Source organism: Centropristis striata, chromosome 12, assembly GCF_030273125.1.
Source record: "Centropristis striata isolate RG_2023a ecotype Rhode Island chromosome 12, C.striata_1.0, whole genome shotgun sequence".
Classification (NCBI taxonomy): domain Eukaryota; kingdom Metazoa; phylum Chordata; class Actinopteri; order Perciformes; family Serranidae; genus Centropristis; species Centropristis striata.
Genome location: NC_081528.1, coordinates 25,230,465 through 25,249,884, shown reverse-complemented (window position 1 = coordinate 25,249,884; position 19,420 = coordinate 25,230,465). Strand labels below are relative to the sequence as shown.

General features: G+C 38.9%; 3 protein-coding genes across 3 annotated transcripts; 2 read left to right on the top strand and 1 right to left on the bottom strand.

The window, feature by feature from the left end:
• The first annotated feature begins 409 nt into the window (after nucleotides 1-409).
• On the top strand, nucleotides 410-6,999 carry npy7r (neuropeptide Y receptor Y7). Its single transcript, XM_059346283.1, has 2 exons — nucleotides 410-502; nucleotides 3,785-6,999. Exon 2 carries the CDS (start codon nucleotides 3,822-3,824, stop codon nucleotides 4,938-4,940), a length of 1,119 nt encoding a protein of 372 aa, XP_059202266.1. The 5' UTR covers nucleotides 410-502; nucleotides 3,785-3,821; the 3' UTR covers nucleotides 4,941-6,999.
• A 645-nt stretch (nucleotides 7,000-7,644) lies between these two features.
• prelid1a (PRELI domain containing 1a) lies at nucleotides 7,645-13,659 on the top strand. Its single transcript, XM_059346671.1, has 6 exons — nucleotides 7,645-7,734; nucleotides 8,359-8,478; nucleotides 10,689-10,914; nucleotides 11,010-11,123; nucleotides 11,452-11,530; nucleotides 12,683-13,659. Exons 2-6 carry the CDS (start codon nucleotides 8,387-8,389, stop codon nucleotides 12,802-12,804), a joined length of 633 nt encoding a protein of 210 aa, XP_059202654.1. The 5' UTR covers nucleotides 7,645-7,734; nucleotides 8,359-8,386; the 3' UTR covers nucleotides 12,805-13,659.
• A 435-nt stretch (nucleotides 13,660-14,094) lies between these two features.
• On the bottom strand, nucleotides 14,095-18,246 carry mxd3 (MAX dimerization protein 3). The gene is made up of 6 exons (XM_059346672.1): nucleotides 18,105-18,246; nucleotides 17,384-17,480; nucleotides 17,187-17,216; nucleotides 16,913-17,027; nucleotides 16,573-16,738; nucleotides 14,095-15,536 (listed from the first exon to the last, which is right to left on the bottom strand). Exons 1-6 carry the CDS (start codon nucleotides 18,172-18,174, stop codon nucleotides 15,418-15,420), a joined length of 597 nt encoding a protein of 198 aa, XP_059202655.1. The 5' UTR covers nucleotides 18,175-18,246; the 3' UTR covers nucleotides 14,095-15,417.
• Nucleotides 18,247-19,420: the final 1,174 nt, after the last annotated feature.

Genomic DNA, 19,420 nt, shown 5'->3' with positions numbered 1-19,420 from the left:
CAGTTTAGCTTTAATGTTTATGTGATCACTTTACGTGACAATGATGTGGGGCATCAAATAAAGCACTATATGAGGATTTGCTTTACAATCCTGAATTGCTCCAAAGTTCATTCAAAGCTGTACACATGGACAAGATTTCAAATAAACAAAGGAAAGCCTGCAGAGAAATGATTACTAGAGATAAACTCGGTGACGTAATTGACATTTTAAAGGACATTCTGTGATGTTTTATTACATTTCTTTGCTGTTTACTGCTGTTTAACACAGGCGCCTCACTTCAAATGTGTGTATTTACAAAGCGCAGATCTCCAGTGGCAGGCAGTCTGTGGCACCGATGTGGACGCTCTCACTGAATCCTGTAGACCTGCCTCAGGAACGCACAGTCGAGCCACAAGATGCGCACTAGGCGCTACAGCTTGGGAGGAGCTTCGGGATTTTCCCCCCTTGTTTCACGCCACTCTCGAGTGAGGACTCGTTTGCAAAAGGAGATATAGGGGGAAAGGTGAGTCCATTAATATGTGGATAACGCTCATTTAGACTTTAAATGCATACTGCGAGGCTACTTTAGTGACAGAATGTATCCCTGAGGAGAAAGATAGAGTGTTCTTTTGTACAGCGTAACCTGTGGTTGCTCAAACTGTTCCTATATGTGCGTAATTTGGATATGAGAGGTGCATTTGAGAAGAAACAAGTGTCCAAATTACTAAATGTGACTGTTTGTGTTGGAGGCAAAGGTTTTGCACCTATCTAGTCGGATGAGTAAGCTTTGAGAGCTCACTTGGAGATATTTGAATGGCGACAAATTACGCACGAGCGAAGCATCAAAGCATATTTAAATTGGAATTAGGTATGTCATCATAATTTGATGGCAGTGCGGAGAGTTCACTAGAAATTGTTTTTTCTTGCTCCAGCAGGTGTATGGTAACAGACTCCTCAGTGGCACGAGCTTGCCTCAAGTCGTGGATTACCATCGCTGATCAGAAAGGGTGCTTTGACAAATTACTGATGCTTTGTAAAGTGCACATGTCGTCTCTAGTCTGCCTGATAAATCCCCACTGCGTGCTCCTGTGTGACTGTCTGCTCTGGCGGCAGAGGCTACGGGCAGGTTGTGGAGGCTCTTTGGTGTATTGGCACTGCATCACTGTCATTACCACTGTTTGGTCCCTATAGAGTTATCCTACAGGTCATTTCATGGCTCACAGTGTGTGTAACATGCTCTCTTTTAGGGCCTGACACCTTTCATGTCATAATGTGACACAGGAACCCAGAGGCTGTATGGATGATTTTATTTTTATTAATTTATAGGAAATGCACACCAACTTAGAGACACATCACATGCACATCTATTCACAGTTGTTGTCTAGACTTTTTGCAGCTTTAAGGCATTTAAAAATAGTTCAATATGATTCATTTAGCACATAGATAACAATGTTTTTCCACATTGATAATTCAATGTGGAAAAACATGTGTTGCACATTTTCCTTACTGAAACGTATTTGTGTGAAATATAGTGTGTATAGCTGTCAAAAAATAGGCTACAGGATCCCCAGGGCAGCTAGAGTGTCTGACACCAAAGAGGTGACCTCTCACTAAATGGTTTGTCTCAATAATTCCATGTAGAAAACAAAGTCGTCTCAGGCCTGTGAGCACACAAAAACTATGAAAGTGTCCAGTTTTTACAACCAAAAATTGAGTATTGTGGATTATTTGTTGAAAGCCTCTGGCTGAAATTGAAAATGTCACTTAATATAATTAGCATTCATCTGCTTAATGTGGATGCAGAGATTCAGCAGTTATTTAAGAGTCAAACAGTGAGAGTAGTTTTTAATACATGCCATGAAAACATCTCTCTATATTCATCAGGAGCTCTCAGCCTCCAGTAGGTAAATTGACGGAAATGACAAGATGATGAACTATTGAAAATATTAAAAAAGAGAGGATATTTTTTCATACTAACATACGGTTGTGTAACATGGACCAGAACTGATGTTCCTGTTAGAAATTAGGCATAGCACACAATAGTCCCTTTATGAGATGCAGACGGCAGAAGCAGTCGGCAGTTCTAATGATGTATCTTTGAACTGCCTGGCTCCTTCTGATCACATTGCTTCCTTCATCATTTTCCTTTAGCCTTTATAATGGCACAGGTGTTCGTGTCCCTTGGATAAAACTGCATGCTGTAACCAAACAAATACTTGCACCCAGGCCACAGGGGAAGCATTTTCAAAATAAATAGCTCCAGGTAGCAATATGATCTGCTTTTTTTGGGAAGTGTTTGAGACCCGTACAAAGAGAGCTGATTTTCTGCAGCTTATCATCTCTTATGATTCTTTTCTTAGCTTTATCAGAACAGCCTCTTCCTCAATGCAATCATGGGCAATTGTTCTAATAATTAGAATGCATTCATTAAGGACTTCTCTTATCTTTTAAATTGCACTGTTTCATTACACTGAAGTTAAATAAGGGGGTTTAATTTAAAGGGATTTAATAACAGTATGACATTTACAATCCAAACTAACCCATTCTTGGTGATATGAAGAGAATAATGAAATCGTTGTGTATCAGCTCTGTTTAGTCAGATTTCATTAGCGCTTAGTATTGTATTGTATAGCACAAAGAGAGAGAGAGAATGTGTCAGAATCCAAAAGGAGGTTGAGTTAATACCCCACCACCAAAGTGGTCCAGGGTGCAACTCCCAGCAGGGGGTACCTCCAGCTTTGTCAGCCATTCAGGCGAAAAAAAGCGGGTGATGGGAAGCCATGATGAGAGATCATGCCACTGCTTGAGAAACTGGTTGTTGGTACACCCTCCTGGTGAGACAAGTGACTAAGCTAAACAGTGTGTGATCATTTGCTTTTGCTTTCTGGTATATATTTAATTGAAAACTGTGGCAAAATTATATTTTTAATGTTCAAACTAATCATCTTTTTGTTTTTTGTAAAGAACTGAATTCTAAATTTGATTAATTTTGTTATTTTTCACAGCCTCCCATCTTTTTTGGAATAGCGGGTTGTAATTGTTCTTTTGTACACGTTTATACAGTTATGGTTACAGACAGCACTCCAGCTCCCTTTAGTTGTAATTTTAGTTTAGTTCATTCGTCAACATTTTTTTTTTTAAACAGAAAATATGCAGTATAACTTAAAAATGAATTTGATAGCATAATTTTTTTATGTCAAATTTTCTATAGCTTTGCAATAATATTGATATTGTGAATTATTTTGGCCATGATTTGTACAGTTATATTGTGAAAGCCTTAGTTTGGTTTAAAATAAGTGCTTTTTTTAGATAACTTAAGTATGAACGTCAGTCAAGTACGTTACATATGTTACTATGTTAAGTGTGAGGCGTAAGTCAACTTGCGTACGTAAGTTTAATAAGTCAGTGTGGGTTTTTGGTTTCACATGGGACACAAGCAGCTGGCTCCTGGGTGAAGGTCCCATGCTTGTTTGACCCATTGATCTACCTCAACCACCTACACAGACTTACGTGGACTTCAAATTGGATAACACATGTTATCCAGGAGAAAATGTTTCCCTCTAAATATACTTCATAATGCCGTTTCATTGAATGAAATATAACTTTAGGCAATAAAAAGCTGTGCAGTGACAAGAAATGCCGTTCAGGCAGAGAAAAGTCACAAATAATGTGGAAAATAAATAAATGAAACACCTCAAGCCAAGTATTTTTTTCACAATGACTACCTTTGTCGTTTTCTTTTCAGGCTGTTTGGCATACTGTTGTGCCAGAAAATGATTTCATTTTATGTGTTTTCTCTCCTCAGGTGTCTGAACAGCCTCAATCTGGCATCTATCGATAAAATGAGCCCACCAGACACATCCAACACCACGAGCGAAGAAGGGGAGGCTGGTGAAACTGATCTCTGGTTTCTCCTGAACAACAGCATGGGTTTACACCCACCCGGCTTCCACACTGACATCACCAAGCACCTTGGAGTGCAGATCACCCTGATCACAGCTTATTCCCTAATCATTCTGCTTGGGCTGCTGGGAAACGCTCTCGTTATCTACATGATTATTCGTTACAGAAACATGCGGACAGTGACTAACTTCTTCATCGCTAACCTGGCCCTGGCAGACCTCCTGGTGGACACTCTCTGCCTGCCCTTCACTCTGGTTTACACTCTGCTAGATGAGTGGAAGTTTGGGGCTGTGCTGTGCCACATGGTGCCATTTGCCCAGGCCCTGAGCGTGCATGTATCCATCCTGACTCTGACTGTCATCGCTCTGGAGCGCTACCGCTGCATCGTCTTTCACCTCGGCCGGCGCCTCACGTGGCACTCCAGCTTCCTCATCATGGCATTCACCTGGACTATGTCTGCCGTCCTGGCAGCACCCCTGGCCATCTTCAGAGAGTACCGCCATGAAGAGATTCTTTCCATCAACCTGCATATTGCAGTCTGCTCTGAGAAGTGGCCCCATGGGACCAGCAGGGACGGAGTTATCTACAGCCTCTCAATGCTGCTCCTACAGTATATTCTTCCTTTAGCAATCATCAGTTATGCCTACATCTGCATCTGGGTCAAACTGAAGAATCACATTAGCCCTTCCAGTCGTAACGACAGCATCAACCGCCGCAAAAAGACCACCAAGATGTTGGCGCTGGTGGTGGTGGTGTTTGCTATCTGCTGGCTGCCGTTCCACGTGTTTCAGCTGGCCAGTGACCTGGACCTGGTGCTCAGATTTAAGGAGTACAAACTGATATACACAGTGTTCCATATCATAGCTATGTGTTCAACTTTTGCTAACCCTCTCCTGTATGGGTGGATGAATAAAAACTATAGGAACGGCTTCCTCATGGTGTTCCGTTGTGAAGATAAGCCAGAATCTTTCCACCCTGAGGGCTCCTTTAGGACACGCTCCATAAGAAGGCTGACTCTGAATGGCCGTAATGGCGGACACCCTCCGACTGCTGTATGAGGTTACCTCAACTTCAACAGCCTGTTGGATGTGACTGAACACCTCTGGGTTGTGGTGCTTGTGGTTCAAAAGTAGCCTTTTGACTTGAATGAGCTTGAGTATCTATGTCACTGGAGAGGGCTGAAAGCTTTGCATGCAACGCGCTTAATGTAAGGCTCTTCTTTCCATTGTGATGGTACTAGTGAAAAACATTTGTCAAACCTATTCAAATATGTGTTTAAGATGTTTACTGGGCTGTTAATTAACAATGTACAATGTATAATGTGTTTCCTGTAAATGCAAAACTGTTGTTGGTAAGTCAAGTCCAATTAATTATGCACTCCACTGCATACATCGTCTGAGGCTATTAATGTGTTCATACTTAGTGAAGGGAAGAAATTGATTAATGTGACTGTATGAACAAGATTAATTCTTCACACTTGTTTTTCTATTTGTTGGCTGTTCAAAAACATTTGGATCATTTTCACTTAATTAATCCAAATGCTGTGTTTTGGATTAATTCCAATGTTCTCGCAGAGTAACATTCGATCATTGCCCAAGGAATCCAGAGGAGTTTATTTGCTGTCCATCCAGGGAGTTAAGTGGGTTCACCTGGTAACCAGCTGTTCCTTATTAGGTGGGCCAGTAGGACTCCGAGTCCAAAGGAGTGGGATTGAAAACCAGTGAACTGTGTCAAGTGAGAGTCCTTGATATGTTTATCACACAATGTGGGCACGGTGGTGTAGTGGTTAGCACTCACAGCAAGAGGGTCGCCGATTTGACTCTGGCCTGCGGCTCTTCAGTGTGGAGTTTGCATGTTCTCCCTGTGTCAGTGTGGGTTCTCACCAGGTACTCCGGCTTCCTCCCACAGTCCAAAAACATGCACTGCATTTTAATTGTTGACTCTTACTTGCCCATAGGTGTAAATGAGAGCGTCCTGTCCAGGGTGTACCCCGCCTCTCGCCCAGTCTCAGCTGGGATCGGCTCCAGCCCCCCATGACCCAAGTCAATGATTGAAGGAATAATGTGGGCAGCTGCTTTGAGGGTATGCTTTGAAAAAGGGCATTTGGAAGAAGACATGATTGCATGTGCATTCAGAGATGCTTCATCTTCATTCATCTTAGATGAATGGAGCCTTGGCCAGGAGGGCTTGATGTCGTCAGACGGTGTCCAGTGGTCATCGAGTGTTTCGACCCTGAACCGTAATACCCTACCGCTGGTGGGTCGGCAGTGGTGGCCAAATCACTGCTCATCTCCTCCTCCTGGCTTCTAGCTCAGCCTCCCCCATCCTGTGAGTTGCTGTCTTCCTCTCTGTCCCCGTTATTCCCAAGGCTGTGAGCAATCCCCATACTAACTGGGCAGGGAATCCTCTGCAGCTGACCTTGAGCATGCCATCCTTTTCACCTGCAGTCATCCAAAAGGTCCTGGTATTTTGCCCTCTGTCTTTCAGAGGCTTTATCACACCCTTCTTTCCACGGGACTGTGAGTTCAACGAGAACGATTTTCTTTGCCTCATCAGACCACAGCACCACATCCGGCCTCTGTCTGAACAACCGGGGGGTCTAATGAACACAGGAACATTAATCAACCACAAGGCCTCTGGGCACACATACTGAGCCCCCACTGCACTCATACCTCCCAGAGTCGATCAGACCATTTGAATTAATTATGTTTTGTGTGGTAAATAAACTGAAAACTGGGCTTCGATAAAGCGTACATGAGTGGATCTAAGTAAAGAAATGTACATTATACATACATCATAACCTGCCTGGGTATATAATAAAACATAAAATGGTTGCATATTATTAAATGTATTCAACACTGGCACCATACATAAACTACTCTTAACTTTTTGTTGTAGTAGTTTGTGCCATGGTGCATGAACCATCCATACTTACTGAGGGGTAATAGAGGAAATATATACTTGACAGCAAGAAAATCAATAAGGATGGTAAAACCATCCACATATTGGAAATATTCTCATAACACTGAGGTGAATCAAAGTCCTACACATAAACATTCAGACTTCATTTTTGAATAATAAAAAAAGAACCAGTGGGTTCAAATAACATCCAATAAAGTGTCTAATGAACAACCAGACAAACCTGGCCTACACAGTGTGATTCATTTTACAGCAAAGAAAAATATGTATTGGCTTTTTATTGCTGGTTCTTGACACCCACATTACTTATTTCCCAGCTTAGCCTATATTCCATTATGCACTGTAGATTATTATAGAAGCTCTAAGCCTTTATCGGGACTTCCAGCAGACAAACACTGAGCTTAGACCCAGGGTATTAAACCCTTTAGGCATAAGAGTTAATGTGTGAAGATTTTGCTGCAGACTGGAGATGTTTTTGGGGATGATTTTAGTATGCGTAAGAGATTATCCATCTGTCCCAAAGTATGGCTTGCTGAAGGGGATATGTCTCCAAAAATAGCAGGACACGGTCAGATCAAGCATAACAGGCATACTGTTTTGTTTTTTTGTTTTTTTGAACCTTTGAGTTGAAGGCACATTTTAGCAGCCATACAGACGCCACTTTAGTTGTTTTGACAACATTACATGACATTTGACCCAAAATCGCTGATCAAAATCCATTCTCAGATAAATATATGCTGTGTTGCATTTTGCACAATCACCTGCTGCCCTCTAGTGTTCAAAGTGGATATCGCATGGGCTCCATCTACCGGACGTGACGTCAATGCTTGACCTTCCCTCTGTCACATTTGACATAATTTGTCGGTGGCCGCATGCTGAAGTACAGGAGTATAACATGAAAATACTCGTCTTTTGAATGTTGTCGCCTTACAGGTAATCATGTGTGCCTTTTATATGAACGCATCATTTTGCTTATTGAATGTGGGTCAAATAAATGTCTGGGCCGTTGAGTGCCATTCATTCATAAGGTTTGCTTCATGCTAAGCTAGCTCATGCTAACGCGGAAGCTAAGGAGTGCGGACGTGAGACTTTGGCAGTACATGATGAGGTATATCATGATGTTAGTCATTATTCCTCAGTCTTTGCTCATAATGTTAGCCACATTACATTTTCTTAACCATACCACAAAGACTCTGCCTGGCATTTATGATGTAATGTTTTATTTTTACCTGACTTGACAGCTGTCACGTAACTTTTAACTGGAAACTTCTGGTAAATGTCTATCGTTGTGAACGGCTGTGCATTTATTTTAAGCTAGATGTATTTCAACAAGCATAAATGATACAATTCACCCATATTCTTAATTTGTAACTTACTCGTCCTGCTTGTTGACACTTGAAACATGAACTTCCTCACTTGTTGAAACTGTACAAACTCGACCCCTTTGTGTTTACATTAACAATAGCCTCGAGGTCGTCCTGCACTGGACTTTCACTTGAAAACTACTTGCATAATTACAGTAAACTCGCACGTTCTGTTTGTTCTGTATCTCTGCAGGGTTTTGCCAGAGTAAACGCAGGGAACAATGGTGAAGTATTTCTGCTGCGCAGGTTTGCTGAAAAGCAGCTGGGACCAAGTTTGTGTTGCTTTCTGGCAACGATATCCCAACCCGTACAGGTGAGGAGTCTGGCTACAATATAAATACATAAATAAATATTGCATAACGTCACACTGTTAAAATTATTTTTAAGTAAGTAATTTTTCGTCAAAATTGTTTTTTGTTGTTTTTTTTTTTTGCTTAAATCATCTCCTCATGATGCCGGCCACCTATGGTAAAATCGCCTACATCCTCAATTAATCGGATCATGTGATTTTACCCCTTTAAGATAATGGCCTATGTCAAGTGTGTGACTTAAGCGGATTTATTATGCCTAAGTCAAAATAAAATGTGACTTAGGCAATTTTTTGAACATGCCTTTGTGACTTAAGCAAGATATGGTAACTTTTTATTTTGAAGGTGTCTACATAAGAGTGACATGAGCGTGTCAGAAACGTGACATGGGATGTGTCATGAACATTAATGACACTTTGAAGTAACATTAATGCTCATGATACTTGTCATGTAGACATCTTCAAAATAAAGTGTTATCATATCTTGCTTAAGTCACAAAGGCATGTTCAACAAATTGCCTAAGTCGTTTATTTCTCTTAAGTTACATAATGTACACACAGTGTTATTACTATGCCAATAGCCATCCTTTGTTACATCCTTTTTGAATGAAATTATCAATAAATGTCATATGTTACGCTTTTGGTGAAGTTTTTTGTGTTTCCTGCAAAACTTGAAAAAATTAGTTAGGCGATTATTTTAACAGGGTGACGATAAGCATCTTTATACAAAATGCATTGCTTAATTGGGGTCATCTGTCATCTTTTGTATTCTCATGAAGGTAAAACAGTGTGGAAAGTAATTATGGGTGTTTACTTCCGCAGTGTATAGTGTTGACAAACTTGCACTTTACTTCCCTTTTTGATTGTATGTTACCTTATACCTCAGCTCCAGTACATTTCAGATGTGAATTACTTTGAAGCTAATGCTTTTACATATTAAACATATGGTTATCCCATATAACGAGACACACTGTGTCAGTGAAAATAGCTTGTAGAAAGAATTAATGTTACAGAAATCAAATATATGAATTACTGAAATATTTATATCACAGGAAGCACAATATGTGTCAAGATACAATTCTGAGTTAAGTATTGTGATGCATCAGAGATGTCAAGGCCTATAAATGAAAATCAGAAAAAATATATTCCCTTCAATATCATGAATCAGTAGCTGTAACATCAGTCAACATAATAACAATGAGATGTTTTTTTCCAAATCCTTCAGTCCAAAGGAAGTATAATAAGGTGTAGTTTTGAGGTACTTGTACTTTACTTCAATATCCTTATTTGAAGGTACCTTATACTTCTAGTACTCTACATTTCAGATAGTTCTGTATGATTTTATACATTAAACATATGGTTAGCTGATATAATATGACTAACAATATCAATCAATATCAATAATAATACATGAATAATGTGATGTAACATTACTACATCACTTGATACGAAATTTTACCTTTATTATGTTGTTTAGACTTCTACTTTTGTACTTCTACAAATTCAAATCAATTCGACTTTCCCTGTAGTGGAGCATGTTTAAAGTTGATGTTGTTTTTTTTACTCAAGTTCAAGCACTGTTGTTGTAAATGTCACAGCTGGAACGGTTACTTGTTTTATATATCGACAGGCAAACATTTAAAAAAAAAAAAACTAATTCAGAAGTATTCTTGTCCCAGCTTCACAGCAGGGAATATTTGCTGGGTCTCTTAGTGAAATGGTAGATTGCATTTCTTTTTGTTTTTGACTGTTGATCAGAAAAAAAGCGACTTGTAAGTCAATTTGGGCTTTGGGGAATTGTGAGAGGCATTTTTTAGCCCAAATGACAAATTGATTAATCAAATAAATAATTCTACGATAATAATTTTTAATCATTAGTTACAGCTCTATCTTAAATGAAAAGTGATCAACAGAGAAAAAAAATCTCCCAACAATTTTAACAATGGTTTTAGTAATAGTTGCTTCTTCATTTTCTTGTTTGCAAGTATTTGTTGCTTCTTTTTTTATGTCATTATTAATATGATATTTTTAAGGTTTTTCGTCTATTGGTTGTACAAAACTAAATCTTTGAGCTTTGGGGATGTGTAATGTGGATTTCTCCCCATTTTGTCACTTTGTTCAAACATAATTAAATTAAGAAAACAATTGACAGAAGTATTTATAAGCCGTACACAGAGGTTTTGTATTGATCCACAGCTTTCCCTTCTCTCCCACAGTAACCATGTTTTGACCGAGGACATCATTTTCCGAGAGGTTACTCCATCCAACTGCCTCATTTCCAGACGTCTGTTGACCAAAACGAGCCGATCGCCTCGATGGATGGAACCATACCTTCCAAAGAAAATGTCCAGCTCGGCATACATCGTTGAGGATTCTATTGTGGACCCTCAGAAAAGGACCATGACCACACTAACATGGAACATCAGCCACGCTCGCCTCATGGTACCTCAGCGTTTGCTTCCGAAGGCACTCAGCATTGCATAAAGTAATAACATGGTCTCATGTTGCTTTTGTTTTGTTTTTCCTCTCTGTTCCAGTCTGTTGAAGAGCGCTGCAAGTACCAAATTAACCCTGACAATGGCAGCTGGACGCAGATAAAAAGAGAAGCTTGGATCTCTTCCAATGTGTACGGGCTCTCCAGAGCTATTCAGGTCAGTAGAGTAAAGGGGAGTGCCACACTACGTAACCGCTCGGGGAAAGTGCTGTAAACGTCTGTAAGGGAGACTCACCCACCCATCTTTCATTCTGTAATTGGTAACATAATACACAATGTTAAGATGCAACAGCTGAGCAGCTGAAGCGTTCTGCCAAGACTGGGCTGTTGAAAGATTTATGACTGAATCAAAGTGGGTTTTTTTTTTTTATTGTTCTCCTGCGGTGAGGTGTGTTAGTACATATGTCATGATGTAAGTTATAGGTTATTGACACTATTTAAGTTGTTCTATTTGTCTTGGTTGACTCTGTGTCATCTCTTTCCAGGAATTTGGTTTAGCAAGATTCAAGACCAGTGTTACAAAGACCATGAAAGGGTTTGAATATGTGCTGGCCAAAATGCAAGGTAAGTTTTCAATAATAACATTAAAAAAACAAGTGCATTGCATTAAATGCTGGAAAGAACCCATTGTTAATTTTGTTAGAAACACCTGTGCTATTCCTGATGAGACAAGTGAAAATATCTTTAATGAAAAAGCACAAATGCTCTGATGATTCAGGTTAACAGTAAAGTGGTTGGGAAAATTGGATGATGCACAGTGAGCAATACTATTAATTTGCCTAAGCATTTTTAAAGGCGGTATGACAGGAAAGGTTTGGGAACTTTTATCTTTGGGGGGCCACAAAACGTACAAAATATGCAAATAACGCTCTTGTAAATGAGGGGGAACTTCAGTGATATGTCTACATACCTTTTATTTTAAAAAGTTAATATATTTAGGTTGGCTGTAATGGTGCCATATTTATAAAAAATGTTAAAGACCAGAGGAAGTTGTAATTTTATTCAGTGAAACTGTGTTTTTTTGGTCAGTGGTCGACAGCGTCATACAAACTTCACTCCATGTAGTTGTTTTAAGGGAAACATCAGAAGGTGCATCTCAGAGTACCTGTACATTTTAATGTTTTAACATGCTCATATATTTTATAGTTTTGACCATGGATAACTTCGCTGGGCTACCCTACAATTGAATTTGCCACATAAGCTTAGCAGTAGTAGTCAACTCATCTAATCGAAAATTAGCAAAGTAACATTATATTAGCTAATGATACTCGTGGCTCTAATAAGAATGAAATGACATTCCATGAATAACATTTGAATACATTAAATCACCCTTAAACATTATTTCTGCCTGAATCACATCAGATACATTTTCAATGGCAATGAAGGTTGTTTAACACTGAATACAAAAAATCCCATGATCACACATTGAGAGATCTCCAGCAGCAGAAATTACATACTGTGTGTTTTAAAAATCTAAACTGGAAAAATGTGCTGTAAATTTTCAGTCACTGTTGTGGCAGTTGAGTCTAAACAAAGTAAAGGCACTGAATACATAGGCAAACTAATAATAAGCTTAAAGTCACTGCAGATGATATTTTTAAAATTCTGTCAGGTGACTTGTTGTTTATTACACAATCACAACTATTAAGTGATAGCATAGGTTTTCTAACACATATTTCTACAGACATTATAACCAGTATGTTGTGACTTTTCTAGGTGAAACTCCTTCAAGAACCTTAGCAGAAACTGCTACGGAGCGAGCAAGAGAGACAGCACTGGCAGCTAAGGAGAAAGCCAAAGACCTCGCCTCACAGGCGCAAAAGAAACAATATGTGTGATGAGCTGCACAGATCACCAGTTCTTTTGCCACCGACACTGGGAACGGATTTCTCTTTACTCTCCCCTCATGGTGCAGTCGAGCATTGGGTTAAGAGAAATCGATCCTGGTCATGGGCAGACACCTGACCTCTATGAGGAAGCCTCCAACTGAAATGGTGGGTGGACCATAAAAGGCCTGAGCTGGGTTCAGGAGCCTGTTCCAGCTTCCTGGAATATACTGTACCTTTGATACCAGATCATCTCATTATTTACCATAGATAGAAATCTTAAAGGTTGAATATGGCTCTGGGTGCCATAAAATAATAATAGCACTCTGCCAAGCTTGAATCTCTTCCTCAGATCTTTGCTCACCCTGTGTGCCCATCAACAAAGTTTACTCTTTCTTCTGTTCCTGTTAGTATGTCATGTTGTTTTGCTATAGCTTTGTATTTACAGCTTTTTGTTCGGAAGCTAAAGTTAGCATAGCACGAAATATCTGATCAATGCAATTAATGTGTATGATTTACTGCAGTTGTACGATTTGCCTCAATTATGTTATACCTTAAAGTCCACCCAATCACACCTTAATCACCCTACCACGACTGATTACTTCAAGTTGAAGTTCATTGACTGAAGAAGGGTCCATATTGTTGGCAGTCATAGCTTGATAAGAAACACTCACTTAGCATTTAAACTAAGATTTGCTTGTCATGGACATCAGTGTCTATGCCAAAATTTAAAGTATGTGTACAAAGGCAGAAATGTGACCTTGTATTGTACATTCAGTTTCAGCCTGATGATACAACCCATTAAACAATGTGCTCTTATTGTATCAACTAAATCAGCTTGTCAATAAATGGACAGTTCCTTTGTAACCGTTGTGCTGTGATGTCTTTGAATAAATGTGATCTCTGTATAGTTACATTGGTGGTTCCAAACCTGCAGACTGGACACCCAGAAGGGGTTGCAGGACAAATCTGAGGGGTTGCTAGATTTCTGCAACACTAAATTATGTTTAATTTTGAGTTTCCTGTTCTTTGCTTTTGTCTTGTCATTATTACATAAGGTAACCTCTAACAAATATGCAAGTAAAACAAAGAAAAATCCATCTTAGGTTGTACACATTGTCAGAAATAAAAGGGCAAAATGACCCCATAAATAAGGGTAGTTTCCCCATAAAACACTAAGGGGGCAACAAAAGTGTGATTGCCTCATTTTTTTAAACCCCAATCCAAAGAAGTTGAGCTCAAAATAAAACAGGATGCATCAAATTCATAAATCGTGTATTTTTTTTAAACTAAATTTATCAGTTTGAACTTAAGATACTGTCTTTGTCCAATTTTCAATTAACTATGTCCAAAAGGACAAGCAGAACAAAAAGTCTCAAGGTCCAGTAAAAATCTGAAACAGCACATAAATATAGAAAATATTTATTCAATAAAAAAGCTTACACCAGTACAAAAATGCTACATTATATTACTGGGCGAAGAGACAGATGAATGCATACATACTATTAAAAGGTAATAAGGCATCTTGCATATACAAAAGTGAAGGAAAAAGCACCTTCAGTTATTAAATATATAGCAATGAATATGATACATACTTGTAATACAGCATAAATTGCATAATTACTACAAGTTGACATTACCTGCCTGACTGTGGTGAATTTGCTGCATGCATAATTAACATTTATATCAAGAAATGCACAAGCAATGAAGTGTACAGTTGTGATAATGAACACTTCTAAGAAGTTAATATTAGTGAATAAAACTGCAACTCATAATACCTCTCTCCAAATGCTTTCACTATTTTAACACAGGCACCAAAATTCTTGCACTTGATCACAAACTGAATTGTGTACAAATACACCAAATGACTAATTGCCACAGTTACTTAATTGCTGCATATAAATGTGCAAATATGACCAGTTCATTCTGTTCGCTGTTTTCATTTTTGATATACCCACAATCTTTTTGAGACAAAACAAGTGCTACGAGTGGACGTTTTGTGCAACAAAAGGAAAATACAGGACTGAACTTACATAATAGGACAATCATGAAAAACATAGCACGGAGTGATGTTTAAGTGCATGCTACACGTGGCATTACTGAAAAATGAACTTAGTGCTAAAGAAAGCTGTATGGGATACTAGACCAAATCTGATTTAAGGCAGAAGTCAGTACAGTACATACTGAAGTAAATAATAAGTTAAAAGGCTTGAATAAAAAGCCCCTATTTTGATTTTGAAAAGCCCTTAAAGACAAATGATAAGCCCTGTAAAGATGAATGAGCAGATTAAGTTACAGACATGTTGTGGCTTAGGAGAGAGATGCCTAGAAAATATACTGTATATGCGTATGTTACATCCATCCCAGCCCAGAGGTTTTAACTGCTATTCAGTGCAAAATGGACACAGCTCATTCAGAGCATTATCGTTTAGCTTGTAGTCTGACATATTGTGAAAAGAGAATGTCAAAAATTATTCCTTCTGTACATAAAAAACTGTGTTGAGTTGTACAGTAACATCTTTCTCGATTCTCCCTGTTCCTCCGTTGGCTTCTTTTTGGAATGTTTTTTTCTCCTCCTCCTGTCCGCCTAGTGACATGAAACGAGTTACCGTATGTTTACTGCCGTCATAGCCAGGCTTTGTCCATGCTGGAGTAACAGTGGTCTGCACCAGTGTGCGCAATGCTCAGTCCATCAGAGTCCACACAGTCGAACACGATGCTTTCCACGTCAACCTCCACATCCTCTGTAAGGTGATAAATCAAAAGGAAAGAAATGTGAGAAAATTCCCTTGTCACATTTAACTTGCAAACCAGGGCTGGGCCATGTAAATGCAGTCAGTGACATCATGATATTTCTCACAATATGGAAAATGTAAGAAGAAAAAAACCCGCAGAATATCAACTAAATTTTACAACAGAAAGACAAAACTCATCAGAAGTCTGAAATACAACTCTACTTTTGACACTTTTTTGATTTAAATCACTTAGACAACAGAATTCTGATGATTCAATATTCAGAAAATATCATCACATATTAGTAAAATGTTAAAATCCTAAACTACTGTTATGGAGTAGTGGGGGTGTAACGATAAATCGATTAAATGATCCTATGTTATTGATGCAAAGTGAAAATATACATTTGTACCATTGTCTTAAATATACCATTAAGGCTAAGAGTTTGCCCTTTGCTGCAGGTCTTCCCCTCTCTCTCGTTTCTCCTCTCTGTCACTATCACTAATAAAATCATATGTCTAACAAAATACCTTAATTTTGAAATGTTCACTTTATATTTAGTCTTTTTATTAAAAACAATAGACTGTTTTTCATTTAAATGTCTGGAAGAGCTCAGTAATAAAATTGTCAAATCATTTTTCAATTGCTTTTTATGAGTTAATGTGTCACTGGCTGTGTTATAGACATATGATACTGTCTCATATTCACTTCAGGAGTGCAGGCCCCTGAATGGAGTCAGATCAAAACTGTATCGTGGTTCACTCTCTGATATCAGCAAATATCATATTGTTGTCCAAAGAATCAATATGTTATTGTGATGAAACTTGTAATTTAAACCCTTAATGAATACACTATGCTATTGTTTAATTAACTAAATGTGTTAACTACAAGTCATTAGAGACATTGAGAATTTTTATTCACTGGTTTCTTTTTTTATATAGCCTTTGTTACAACTTCAGGCAGTTATTGATTAACTTGTTGAAGCCAAACCTATAATCACACTTTAAGCTATAAAAAGGAGAAGTATTACTGTGACTGTAAACGTACCTCTGTCGGAGTCGGACCTCTCGGAGGACATGGTCGACCCCTGACTGTCGTTCCTCATCCTCTCTGTTCCTCTCTGCAGCTGCTCCAGCCGAACCCGCAGCTCTCTCTGCTCCCAGCGCAGGCGACCCTTCACCTGCTCTGCACGCTCATCCTGCTCCTGCAGCTTCTGAAATGAGAAAGCAGAGAGAAAGACAAGTCAGCAGTGGACTAAAAGGGAAACCAAACCTTAGGCATCATTTGGAGACCACAGAGCGCAGCAGCAAAAACACACGAAAAGGACAAAGAGTCTTCAATCACTGTGCTCTCAACCAGGATACTATCAGTGTGATGTCGTGTGTACCTTTATGTGAAGTTGTGCTCGTCTCAGCAGGTTGAGCGTGGTATTCCTCATCGAGTCAGATGACAGAGGAACTTGCTTCTTGAGTTGCTCCAGGCAGTACCTCAGCTGAGCCCGTCTACAGTGCACAACAAGCAAAAACAGATTTAGTCAATCCGTATAAGTGAAAACAGTCTGCATGAGATTGTTGCTTTTTCCACTTGGCCACCATAAAAAGTGTCTTTTGTGATGACAGAATTTGAAAAAGTCATATTATTTGTTTATTACAACTAATTACCTGTTTTTTTCCAGCTCGTTGTGAACTGACCTGCAGTTACAGAAAGGGACAGTTATGAAAGACATTCATGACAATAAATGCTGCTTAACAATGAGAGTTTTCGGGGCATTGTTGTTGAAAGGGTGCTTTGTCAAAACTGAAAGTCCGACTTCACAACCACACCCTTTTGTCAGTTGTCTATTATGCAATGTATTCACCTATTGCCACCAGGAGATATCTTTTTATTCTTCTTGCTTCTCTTGTCAGAGGGATCTGGACTTAGAGGCAGGGCTGAAGCATATCCGTGTTCTGCTTCTGTGAAGAAAAAATACATCACAGCTTTGTAAGAAAATAATCGTAAATCCAATGGCAGCAATGTTAAATATACAGCCTTCAAATTATTAACGTTAGTGGACAGCAGTGCTACAAGTCAACATTTATCATCTCATCTATTATCTCTTCCAAAGGGCGTAATAGGAGAAGGACAAAAGCGACCGACTGCTGTCATCAGCTGGACGTTTTGTTTTGGCGCCATCACACACCACCTATTCACTACCATACAATTACTCTGTGTAGCCTCACAGGCAGAAATACACAATAAAATGTGTAAAACTTGAAGTATTGATATTCTCCTGTCTCACTTTCATTCATCGTAATGGGCGCTCGCCGCTACTAGGATCCATTTTCAAATCGGATCAGATTGGCGCCTTTGAGTACAATGATGCGTCCGATATGTAGGTCACTGAGTCAAATGACAAAGATCGCCAAAAATAACCTCCTAGAAAGAATATTGAGGATTTCTCGAACAATGTACTTGCATTGTGTCTCTATATGATGTTTTGCATGTATAGTTGCAGTCGCTTCATTGTGCATTTTGTTGTTTTAACAATAAGCAACTTCCTCCCCTATAGATTGACAGTTATCATAAAAAGCACTTACCTCTTTCTCTTCTTTCCAGAAATTCAGCAGCCCGAAGAAGCACCTGGATGTTGCAAATGTTTCCGTCCATTATTATGATTGTTGAAATAAAACAACCGCGGGTAAACAACCTACTGTGGTGTAAGCGTCAGTAGCTTGAAGTAAATGAAGCAGTCTGTGCTACGTCCTCAATCCACAGAGCCTCAACACTGATGCTAGTTCACGTGCTGCACGTAAGCTCGGACATTTTAGTGACTACCGTCATAATTACGATTCGGCGGACACCAACCTGGTTGGATATTATTACAAAAAGGACCACATTAAGAATTAGGCTATGTTTGTTTATTTCTATGATAAGAGAGAAGTTATGTTGATGCCATATTCATTAAAAAGTTTTTAAAGCGTGACAATAACAAGTAAGCCAATTAAGAAAGGGTCTATTAACTGAAAATAATGTCACAAACACTATATACTATTTACTACTAACGTAAATAAAATCGTTTTCACTCTTGTACTATAGTTGGTCCATTGGTGGTGGTGTGTAGTGCAGGTATATGCAAGTATCTGGGGAAAACATACCTCTGTTACTGGCGGTTTCCAGTAGCCTTGTACCCTTATATCGGCCAAAAAGCAATTAAAATATATATGAGAGTGATACCCACTTCCGCCTCGGCAAACCTAACCATTTATCTAGTAAGCAAGTAAACCCATTTCATCAGCTGACACTACAAAAAACAGGGTCAGTGGTCGTTATGGCACAATTAACCAACAATTCCAATATTTCTGAAAGCATTTGAATGCATCAGCAGACAACGTAAAACGTCATTGTCAGAGCACCTTAATTTTTCAAATATGAATTATTTTAGGTAACTAATACTGGCCTGTGCTTTTCTGATATCTGCATGTTCCTGTGAATGTTTGCCTCTGTTATATGCAAACCTAAAACAACACAGAATAGAAGGTGGTCGTATGTGAGCAAAAATAGTTATACAAAGATAATGTTAGCTACATGTTAGTGTTTATCTTTTTTTTTTAGTCTTTCCCTCCCCATACACCAACGCCGGAAAAACTGCATATTTATTGCCTCAACTCCAGCCTACATCCATCACGTTTTTCCTTTAAAAATATATGTTTTCCATTATAGACTGGATACAGAAGGCATGTGGCCGTATACCAGATGCATACTTTATTTAGCGAGCATAAAATGACAATAAATATGCGGAAACACTAAAGCAATCGTTTGAATAGCTAGTGTTTAATTGTCTTTTCATACATAGAAGAAAGTGGGAGGAGGAGTGCCCTTACTAAATATGGCGGTGTCTGGCTTCACTTCCCGT